Raw genomic sequence first — 12253 nt, forward strand, 5'->3', positions numbered from 1 at the left:
TGTCCAAGAAAGGGTAACCTCAGGTAACTTGATGTTATTTGGGTATTGTTTTTTGTTTTTATTGTTTTGTCTCCCTGTCTTTGCTTTACAAGAACAAGAATTTTGAAATGTTGTTACAGAAAATAAAGGGAAAAAAACTAGAAATGTATATATATATATATATATATATATATGTATTATTAAGTGCAGTGTTCCAAAATAATGTAGTTAAATGTATATCTATATATAAGCATTATTAAGTACAGTATTCTAAAATAATATAGTTAAAATTTTAAGCTAATATGCATTAAAGTAAGATGCTGCCTAAATATGAACATCTTAGGGGGTGACTTGGCTGGCTGTTGGCTTGGGCTTCACTTGCATATTGAGCACATAATCATGGCGGAAGGATGAGCGGACAGTGCGATTCATCAGTGGCTGAAGTGGCCGGAAGTTGTCCACCATTCTTTTCTCTTTCTCTCCCTCAGAAGTGAAAAGCAGGGTCCGAAACTGCTCAAGCTAAAAACAGAAGACATTAAGAATATCAATCAAAAACCAGCTTTAGTGTATGGATAAATTTTCATTTTCTTTGTTTTGAGACAAATGTCTAACTCATTACGTAGACCAGGTTAGCTTCAAACTCCCAGAGATCCACCTTCTTCCTGTCTTCTAAATGCTGTGATTACAGACATGCACCCCCACACTTAGATAATTTTACATCACTTTGTCTCAAATTGAATTCAGAAATAGAAGTTATTTCTGAGAGAGATGTCTTTACCCCTTAATAAGGAGTTAAATACCATGTTGTTGGCATGGTTGTGTGATAGCAGCAGGAAGTGATGAAAGCAGCCAAGCTTTTAGGATCTGAAGTTTAGGGACAAAGGTCCTGGTCCCCACATATTAGCTGTTTGCCATAGGTGAGTTACATCGTCTCTTTCATTCTGAGGTATGTCAGTGGAGAGAAAAGACTAGAAAAATGGTATGTACAAAATGATTTCATTTTGTCATAAAATTATGCAAAATATATAGGTAAAATATCAGATGGATTTATCCAAATAATTAATAATACCAAGTACTGTTCACTGCTACCCTCTTACTCTGTTATCTGCCACTTCCACTCCTACTGATCCTTTTTAAAAATAAATCAACAGTCTACCCTCCTATCCAAACCAAAAAGAACAGCACTGGAAGGGGCTATGGACCTGAAAGCAAAGGCCATTGCACTCCAACAAGTCCAACACAACCAACAAATCAAAGCTGACCTAACACTGGTATAGGACAGCATTACAAATCTCAACTCTTTCAGAGGCCCTCTGTGGTAGGCTCCTGTTCTGTTCCCTTTTTTCTCCCTCTTCTGATGTCCATCCCATTTGCCTTTCTGAATGAAGATTGTGCATCTTACTCAGGATCCTCCTTCTTAATTAGCTTCTTTAGGTACAGATTTTGTATGATTATCCTATATTATATGTCTAAAATCCTATTATGAGTGAATATATACCTTGTGTGTCTTTCTGCTTCTGGGATACCTCACTCAAGGTGATCTTCTCTAGTTCCCACCATTTGCCTGCAAATTTTATGATTTCCTTGTTTTTAATTGTTGAGTAGTATTCCATTGTGTAAATGTACCACAATTTCTGTATCCATTCCTCAATTGAGGGACATCTGGGTTGCTTCCATCTTCTGGTTATTACAAATAAAGCTGCTATGAACATGGTGGATCAAACATCCCAGAGACAGAGAATGATAGCTGTCCCTCATTCCTCACCCATTAGGCCCTCATTGAGCAGAGAGGAGCCAAGGTACCAACTTTCAGTGGTCTCTGAAAACAGAGAAGTCTCCCATTTCCACTGATGCCATCATCCTGAAAAGACCTTCTTCCTGGTCACCACACAGGACTATCTTCAGCTTTTTACTGTGGGCACTTTCTCAAATGCACACGCATTTTCACAGGGTTCCTCCTGAAGGATTTCCCATTCTCTACCAACTCTTTGCACTGTGGGGACCCAAGAAAGGCAAGATGTTTCCTCTCAAGAGCCTGATGAGGGCTTTGAAATATAACACTGTTCTCAGTGAGCACAGGCTTTTGCTTTCCAGGGCTGTATCTCCAGGAAGGCTGGGGTCCTGCTGGGCAAGAGGGGGTGTTTCAGTCATTGCCAGGACTCATGCCACAGGTGCACACAGCTTCACTCCCCACCCGAGTTCCAGACAGTGGCAATTTCATCTTTCATTATTAGTCTCGCCTTGGCAGCATTGAGCAAACAGATGGGGAATGTGGGTGCCTGAGCAAACAGGCTTGCTTTGTAGTGTTCCTATTCATTTTCAGGAAAGCAACTAAAAAAAAAAACATAAACAGGTTTTAAAATAGTCAGACCCAGAAACATGGCCACTCCCATCAATGAGGCTGAAAATGCTCCAAACTAAACTCTGTGCAGAATCTGAGGTACATCTGAACCACTGAAGGGGAAGATCCTCAACACCCTTGGTGTGGCCTTGGGGACACAAGCCTATGGGAGCAGCCAGTGGGTACCTGAGGAGATGACATGCTTTTTGGTTAACATAGGAGGCTTTGAGCAAACCCACTTGGTTTGGAGTCCATCTTCACCCATCTGATTTAAAGACCCTGGAACATTGTTCTGAGTCACGACCAGTGTCACAGGGGAAATGGATCTTATGTGACACTCTGATAAACAAATACATCAACGTGTCAATTATCTTTATACAATACTGAGCAACAATCATATGTATTGGGGTTAAGCGTGAGTGACCCAGGAAACACTGAACCACGGCCTCACACTTAGTTCTCTGCTGTCTGTTAGTTCAGCATAGGTAGGGAGGTGACTCACGACAGAACAAGTTATTTCCACAACTAATTAATCTTCTCATGAGAGAGCTTTCTTATCCTTGGGAATGGCACAGCAGTGGAGAAGGAAAAGATGATTATGAAACAAGACCTGCCAGGGAAAAGCTGTTCTTCTGAGCAGCATGTTCTTACCCAGTCAACTGAAGCATCTCCACTGCTCGAGGCCAGTGTTGCACAAACAGTGCTACACAGAACATTGGTCCCCTGAGATGCTCTCTGAAAGCAGTTTTGTGCCTAAATATGATGTGTACGCCCAGCAAAATGCAGCCCGCCTGGTGGAGACTCAGAATGCATGCACAAAGGCTCTGAGAAGCTTCACTGTGGAGAGGTTCACTACTCCCCGCACGCATGCGACCGCCTCTGCACTTACACAGAACACCTTGCTTATTCCAGAGGCCAAAGACCTCCACAGTCCTGTCAGCCTGGGTTTCCCTCTGTAACTCACAACTCCCTGTGGACCACTGTGAAGGTCAAACCTTGCCTGTGACCTGTCCCTGGCTGCATTTGTTCATTGTCATTGTGGCTTTAATACAACAGACATCTTGAAGTCATTTAACACTCTGCACTCAACCTGGTGTTCTACTGCATTTTGTTTGTCCTGACCACACTGCCTGGCCTGTTCAAGTTTAACCTGCCTCTGACAGAATACTGTAACCAACCTTACATGCCTTGGGTTGCCTATGCAATCATCTTTTACAAACCTAAGTTAATGCCTAACTTTAAATTATGTGTGCCTCCATGGCCTTAACCCAGGTTTTTGTTGTTGCTGTTGTGTGTGTGAATGTGTGTGACAATCATTTGCTAAAAGCAAACAACAGGCAGGTTGAAGGCAACCTTTAAACAAAACAAATATCCCATACATGCTGTAAATATGTGTTTGTAGGTTGATAATCTGTGTTTAGTTTGGGGTGTTATTCTGGGTTAGTTGGGGTCAGTAAAGCAGCTTCCGTTGTAAGACTCTGTTATATTTCTGTCTCATTTCTTTCCCGTGTCATGTTTTCTGTCCTGTTCAATAAACACAGAGCAAATATATATACATACATACATACATACATATATATATATATATATATATATATATATATATATATATATATATATATATATGCACTGGATGCTCTTCCAGCAGTCCTAAGTTCAATTCCAAGAACACACATGCCAACTCACAACCATTTATAACCATAGTCCCATGGTGGTCTGATGCCCTCTTCTGGTGTACAGATAAACATATAGATGAATACATAAATGGATAAACATTGAAAAAAACAAACAAACAAACAAACAACAACAAAATACTCGTCCAGACTCAGTTGGACTCCCTGGCAGCCATTATATTACAAAATAGATGGAGATTAATGTTGGGATTCAGACCCAGGAGAAATGGCTGAGATGCCTATTTAATATACTAAAAGTGGACTTGGTCTCCAGGTTCTCCTAGCATCCCTCAGTCCCTACCTATTACAGGGCATGGCTGGTATACCCTGCCCAGGAGCTGGGCATCCCCTTTCCCAGAAGCTCTTCCCTATATAGTCCAGACATTTTGGTCTCTTTCTCTCTGCATTTTTTTCTCTCTCTCTGTAAGTGGGCTATCTCTCTCTGCCCCCCCCTTTTTGTCTCCCTTTGCATGGTGACTTCTCTGACTTCCTCCTGTGAGATCCATGAACCTACCTGAGAGCTTCTCCCAATAAGCCAGCCTTTATATACTCTAATTTGGCTTGACTTAGCTCATTTTGCTGGTGAAAGAATACCTATCAATTAGATGGCATTATGGCAGAGATGGTAGGAATCTGTGCTATACTGGTGGAGGAATATTGTTTCTACATGAATTTATCAGGTGTCATAAAGGAGAGGAGAGGAGCTCCACAAGGAGAGCAACAGTACCAAAATATCTGGGCACAGGGATCTTTTCTGAGACTGATACTCCAACCAAGGACCATGCATGGAGATAACCTAGAACCCCTGCTCAGATGTACCCATGGCAGCACAGGATCCAAGTGGGTTCCCTAGTAATTGGAACAGGGGCTTTCTCTGACATGAACTAAGTGGCTGTCTCTTTGACCACCTTCCCCTGAGGGGCGAGCAGCCTTGCCAGACCACAGAGGAAGACAATGCAGCCAGTCCTGATGAGACCTGATAAAGGTCAGATGGTAGGGAAGGAGGACCTCCCCTATCAGTGGATTTGGAGAGGGGCATGGGAGGAGATGAGGGAGGGAGGGTGGGATTGGGAGGGAATGAGGGAGGGGGCTACAGTTGGGATACAAAGTAAATAACCTGTGATTAATATAAAAAATAAAATTAAGAAAAAGATAGTCCTATCACACTTCTTTCTCTGCTTCAGAGTCTGGAATGTCAGAGGGCCTGAATGTAAAAACAGGGCTCCCATGAAATTGCAGATGAGCTTGCTCATCCTTATCAGTCAGGGGCAACCTGACTGATCAGGGAAGAACTATTTTCTCTGATAGCCTATCTCCTAGGATAATATGCCCCAGCAAAGAAATTCAGGAAGGAGATTTGTAGAGCACGTCTAGCCCCGTGAAGCCACATCAGCTTCCTCACTCCCAAGCCCACTACCCACCTCCATGAAGGGTTATAGCTAGCTTTTTCCCTCCACAGAACCTCTATCCTATGGGAGAGTCCCTGCCTTTTGCTGTTTGAAATAAACAATGTCCTCTGTGGAGGTCAGGCTCTGGTCCCTTTCCAGCCTTCTGTTTCATTATTCTGCGTGTTTCAAAATCTAACACTCTCCCTCTTCCTAGCTACTTTCATGTCTTTTAAAACATTATATGACCCAGTGAGTTTTATTAGGGTCACTTACAGGAGGATAGGCACCTTACTAGTGGCTGTACTACTTAGGAAAAATGCATTTCCCTCCCCCAGTTAAACGCTGACTGTGTAGAAATCCTCAGGTAACATTTTTTAAATTACTGACTTATGTATATGTGTACTGGTTATTTGTTGTCATCTTGACTAAACCTAGAGTCAGATTAGCATATAGGCAACTTTGTTTGGGATATTTTCTTAACTAATAATTTATTTGGGTGGGCCCAGATCACTGTGGGCGGTGCCACCTCTAGTCAAGCGGTCCTGGCTGGTATAAGAAAGCAGGCTGAGCAAGCCACAGAGAGTAAGCCAGCAAACAGCACCCCTCCATGGCCTCTGCATGCGTGCACTCTCTCTTTCTTTCTCTTTCTCCCTCGCTCAAATTTGTTTTATGTATATGAGTGCTCTATCTTCATTCACATCTGCATGCCAGAAAAGGGCATAAGATCCCAGAATAGCTGGTTGTAAGCCAAAATGTAGTTGCCTCTGGGTGAACAGGCAGTACTCTTAACCACTGAGCCATCTCTCCAGTCCCTCCCTGACTTCTGTTAATGAGGAACTGTAAGCTATAAAAACATAGTAAACTCTTCCCTCTCCAAGTTGTTCTCAGTCATGGTGTTTACCACCAAAAAAAAAAAAAGAAAAAAAAAAAAAAGGAAACTAGGATACTATGTTAAAATTTTATGGAAAATTCCTTACATAAGCAACTGACCCTCTGGTTTATCTTTCAGGGTTACATCTTTTCTTTTTTAATTATAATTTTATAATTTATTCACTTTGTATTTCCCTCCATTGGTTATATCAATTTTTAATTATGAATGATATACTAGGTCTGGTGGTGCATGCCTTTAATCCTAGCACTTTATACAGAGAAACCCTGTCTCAGAAAAAAAAAAAAAACATATGAAGTATAGTAGTATAATCAACTGAATATGTAGGTAACAGAGGCCAAGTTTATGAGCAGTCAGCCCAGCTCTGCGCTTTCTTATTTCTCTGCAATTCCTGTGTGTCAGTTTCCTCATAAAGAAAGTGTTTAGATGTAGGCTAATAAACCACTTGAGTTTCTTCAGACCTCTGGTTTTCTTTTATACTTAAAAGAGCGCCATTCATGTTGCACTATGAAAGGGTTTCCCTATGCTGAACTTTTATGATGCCTTCCTGTTTTGCAGTGTGTGGGTGCTCTCAGAAGCCAGACAAAGAATGGCTTCTGTTTTGCAGTGCCGAGTGTTAAATGTGGGGCCCTGTGTATGCTGGATAAGCAGTTTACCACTGGGCTGTATTGCTAGCTCCAACCAATTACACTGTTTTTGCACATTTTATATATTGAGAATATGTTCTCCTATAAAGTTTGACTGCTAAACCCAACTCCCATTTTACCACCAACCATCACCCTTATCACATTTTATAGAATGTCCTATCCATTTTCCTCACTGAATTGAGAAGACACCCTCATCATAAAGTAAGTTCTTTTTTTATTATTATTTTTTTTAATTTTATTTTTTTCTTATCAGTTACATTTTATTAACTCTGTATCCCAGCCGTGTCCCAATCCCTCATTCCCTCCCAGTCCCTCCCTCCCTCCCTCATCTCTACCGTGCCCCTTGCCAAGTCCACTGATAGGGGGGACCTCCTCCCCATTCATCTGATCCTGTTTTATCAGGTATCTTCAGGACTGGCTGCAAAGCTCTCCTCTGTGGCCTAACAGGACTGCTCCTCCCTTGGGGGGTGGGGAGGCCAAAGAGCCAGTCATTGAGTTCCTGTTAGAAATAGTCCTTGTTACCCTCACTATGGGGAACCAATTGATTACTGAGCTACCACAGGCTACATCTGAGCAGAGGTTCTGGGTTACATTCATACATGGTCCTTGGTTGCATGTCAGTCTCAGAAAAGACCCTGTGCCCAGATATATTTGGTCCTTGTGGAGCTCCTATCCTTTCCTCATCAGACTAACTCCCCTTCTTTCATATGATTCCCTGTACTCTGCCAAAGTTTTGGTCATGAGTCTTTGCTTTGAAAACACTGCTAGTTAGAGTCTTTCAAATGCGCTCGGTAGACTCCTGTCATATGTTCAATGCGCATCCCATCTGTCTTTCTAAACGAGGATTGATAATCTTACCCCATGTCCGCTCTCTTGATTATCTCTTTTAGGTGTATAGATTTCATTATGTTTGTCATATCTTATAGGTCTATATAAGTGAGTATATACCGTGTTTGTCTTTCTCCTTCTGGGATATTTCACTCAGGATGATCTTTTCTAGATCCCACCATTTGCCTGCAAATTTCATGATTTCCTCCTTTTTGATTGCTGAGTAGTATTCCATTGTGTAAAAATACCACAATTTCTGTACCCATTCCTCCGTTGATGGACATCTGGGTTGTTTCCAGGTTCTGGCTATTACAAATAAAGCTGCTATAAACATGGTTGAGCAAATATCCCTTTTGTGTACTTGAGCAAACTTTGGGTATATACCTAGCAGTAGTATAGCTGGGTCTTGAGGAAGCACTATTCCTAATTGTCTTAGAAAGCGCCAGATAGATTTCCAGAGTGGTTGCACCAGTTTACATTCCCACCAGCAGTGGAGGAGGGTTCCCCTTTCTCGACAACCTCTCCAGCATGTGTTGTCCCTTGAGTTTTTCATCTTGGCAATTCTGATGGGTGTTAGGTGATATCTCAGGGTCATTTTGATTTGCATTTCCCCGATGGCTAATGAGGTTGAGCATTTCTTTAAGTGTTTCTCTGCCATTCGATATTCCTCTGTCGAGAATTCTCTGTTTAGCTCTGTTCCCCATTTTTTAATTGGATTACTTGGTTTGCTGCTTTTCAGCTTCTTTAGTTCTTTGTATATACTCGATATTAGTCCTCTGTCAGATAAAGGGTTAGTGAAGATTCTTTCCCAATCTGTAGGCAGGCGTTTTGTTTTGATGACAGTGTCCTTTGCTTTACAGAAGCTTTTCAGTTTCATGAGGTCCCATTTATTGATTGTTGCTCTTAGAGCCTGTGCTGTTGGTGTTCTGTTCAGGAAGTTGTCTCCTGTGCCAATGAGTTCTAGGCTGTTCCCCACTTTTTCTTCTAACAGATTTAGAGTATCTGGTTTTATGTTGAGGTCTTTGATCCACTTGGACTTTAGTTTTGTGCAGGGTGATAAATATAGATCTATTTTCATTTTTCTGCATGTGGACATCCAGTTGGACCAGCACCATTTGTTGAAGATGCTGTCTTTTTTCCATTGAATGGTTTTGGCTTCTTTGTCAAAAATCGAGTATTCATAGGTGTGTGGGTTTATTTCTGGGTCTTCTATGCGGTTCCATTGATCCTCTTTTCTGTTTTTATGCCAATACCATACAGTTTTTATTACTATTGCTCTGTAGTACAACTTGAGATCGGGGATAGAGATACCTCCAGATGATCTGTTGTTGTACAGGATTGTTTTGGAGATTCTGGGTGTTTTGTTTCTCCATATGAAGCTGAGAATCTTTTTTTCAAGGTCTGTAAAGAATTGAGTTGGTATTTTCATGGGAATTGCATTGAATCTGTAGATTGCTTTTGGCAGGATGGCCATTTTCACAATGTTAATCCTACCAATCCATGAGCACGGGAGATCTTTCCATCTTCTGAGATCTTCTTCAGTTTCTTTCTTCAGAGACTTGAAGTTTTTCTCAAACATGTCTTTCACTTGCTTGGTTAGAGTCACCCCAAGGTACTTTATGTGGTTAGTGGCTATTGTGAAGGGTGTTGTTTCCCTAATTTCTTTCTCGGCCCTTTTGTCTTTGGTATACAGGAGGGCTTCTGATTTTTTTGAGTTGATTTTGTATCCTGCCACTTTGCTGAAGGTGTTTATCAGCTGGAGGAGTTCTCTGATTGAATTTTTGGGGTCGCTCATATATACTATCATATCATCTGCGAATAGTGACACTTTGACCTCTTTCCAATTTGTATCCCCTTGATCTCCTTTAGTTGTCTTATTGCTCTGGCTAGGACTTCAAGTAATAAAGTAAATTCTTATTTACTTTTTAACACATTTTTGAAGCTACTACTTTCTTCTTGCACAGTCTAATCTTGTCTATCAGTTAGACTGGGGGTGTGCTGATATCTGGTTAATTATTATTTCTAAGTGTGTCCGTGAGGATGTTTCCCTGAAAAGATTAGGATTTGAATTGGGAGACTGAGTAAAGCAGATGGTTTTCTTTCTTGAAGTCTAAGCCACTGAGGAGAGCCTGAATAGGACAAAAAAGTGAAGGGTTCACTTTGCTCTCTGCTGACTGTTTTGTGTTTTGTTTTGAGAAAGAATCTTACATAGCCTGGGCTGGCCTTGAAATGCTTTTTAACTAATGGTGGCTTTGGATACCTGATCTTCCAGTGGCTACCTCCAAAGTGCTGGTATTATAGGCTGTACTACCATACCCAGTTTGCATGGAATTAAAGAACTTACTGTTCTGTTTGTTTGTTTTCAAGACAGGGTTTCTCTGTGTAGCACTTTTTCTCTGTGTAGCACTGACTGTCCTGGGCTCACTTTCTAGACCAGGCTAATCTGCCTGCCTCTGCCTCCCAAAGTGCTGGGATTACAGGCATGCACCACCTTGGTGGGCTTGAGAACCTATTGTTTTGGATTAAGTTCCTGCAGTAGGTCCCAATAGACCAACATAAAAACCAAGATGGAGGAGTTGGGTATAAGGGTGGTTCCTCAATCCCAGCACTTGGGAGACAGAGGCAAGCAGATCTTTGAGAGTTGAGACCAGCCTAGTCTACATAGGGAGTTACATGTCAGCCAGGGCTACATACATGATGAAACCCTGTCTCAAAAAAAATTAAGATGGAGTCACACTAGATTTCCATTTTACCAAGGAGAAACTGAACTGTTTATCTGACTTTCTGAGAAATAGAGATTAGTGAAATTTAGTAGTTAAATCCCAAACACATCATTTCAATTGGCATTGTAATGAACATTTCTCTGCCTTAATTCTGTCATAAGAAAGGAGTAAGATGTTCTTGGGTTGTGGGTTATTTGCCTATTGTTTTGTCTCCCTTCTGTGCTTTACAAGGTTCACCATGTCTGCCTTGACTACGTTTGAACTGAGCCATCAATCTGCCTCTACACTGGGAGCTCCTAGTTCTCACTGGGAGTTCTAGTTTAAAGTCACAGCTAGAACACACACCATTGGCTTTCCAGCTATCAGGCCTTTGAGCTTACCCCTCGGGTGACCTTCAGGTTGTAGACAGCAAGCCAGAAGACTTCTCAACCTCCATAATCACATGAGCACAAGAAGTCTTCTCAAGAGATCCCAGTCTAATTCATTCTCATTTTCCCTTCCTTTTTCCCTTCCTTCTTCCCTCCCTCCCTCTCCTCTCCTCCCCCTTTTTCCCTCTCTCATCTCTCCCTCTCTCTCTATCTCCCTCTCCTCTCTGCCCCTTCTCCTGCTCTTGCCCTCTTCATATTTCTCTCTTCCTCTTTCCCTCCTCTGCCTCTCTCTCTCTCTCTCTCATTAGCTCTGTTTCTGTTTCTAAATACATCTCTTTATTGTTCTTGTTATTCCTGTACCAGTACCATGGCATTCAGTTCTTGAAGCTTTATAGCTTCTGTGAATCTAATCACTCCTTCTTTGTTCTTTTAGAAATCTCCCTGCTTATTTATGCATCTTATTTTGACTCAGATTTATGTCTGGAGAGATGGTTTAGTGGTTAAAGGTACTTGATAGTCTTATAAAAGATCCAAGTTTGGTTCCCAGTACCCATTCTGAGCAACTCATTAACAGCTTCTAAGTCAAGCTCAATTGGATCTGAGCTTTTTTTCTGGCTTCTGAGAGCACTCACACACATGTGAGTGCACACATATTTTTAGTTAAAAACAGAATAAAATGTTGAAGAGACGGTTCATTGGTTAAGATCACTTGCTGCTCTTGCAGAGGGCCTGAGGTAAGTTCCCAGCACCCACACTGAGGCCCACAACCTTATCCATAACTCCAGTTACAGGGGATCCAACGCCCTCTTCTGGTTTCCTTGGGGACTAAGCACAGGTGTGGTATATACACATACATATAGGCAAACATTCATATACATAAAATAAAAATCAACAAAATTTAAAAATAAAACTTTTTAAAAAGTAATGTATTTACTTTAAATCTTATTGGCATATTTATTGGAGCTACATTAACTTATGGAGAATAAACAATTAATGAAAAATACAAGTGAAGGAAAACTGACATCCTTAATATGATGTCTTTCTACCCAGTAATATTAAGTTTTTTTCAGTGTCCTGAGTCTGAGTTTTAATATTAACATGTAATATTTAACATGGTAACAGTTACTTCCAGTGGGCATGGTGAAGTATGCCTATAATCCCATAATTTGAGAGGAAAAGGTGAAAAGATCAAGAATTCATCTTTAGCTATACTGTGAGTTAGAGGACAGTGTAGGCTACATGAGACAAAACAAAACAAAAAGCTTCCATATTAAATTCAATTATTGGTACTCTGTATCCTTGGTTTCCACATAGATAACAGAAAAAAAAACTGATGGTAATTAGGAGGCTGAATTGGGAGACAGAATTGTAATTTCAAGGCCATCTTGGTCTACATAGCAAATTCTAGGCCATTCAG

The 12253-nt window shown here is 41.1% G+C and overlaps 1 protein-coding gene across 1 annotated transcript in view; it reads right to left on the reverse strand.

Moving 5' to 3' along the window:
* Nucleotides 1–270: 270 nt before the first annotated feature.
* Nucleotides 271–12253, reverse strand: part of Ca5b (carbonic anhydrase 5B) — a 60525-nt gene continuing 48542 nt past the window's right edge. Inside the window, exon 8 of the mRNA XM_055615742.1 lies at nt 271–498. Coding sequence (XP_055471717.1) covers nt 319–498 — 180 coding nt within the window. The 3' untranslated portion in view covers nt 271–318. The remainder of the gene's footprint in view (nt 499–12253) is intronic.

Source organism: Psammomys obesus, unplaced genomic scaffold (assembly GCF_907164565.1).
Source record: "Psammomys obesus unplaced genomic scaffold, mPsaObe1.curated_primary_1811, whole genome shotgun sequence".
Lineage (NCBI taxonomy): Eukaryota > Metazoa > Chordata > Mammalia > Rodentia > Muridae > Psammomys > Psammomys obesus.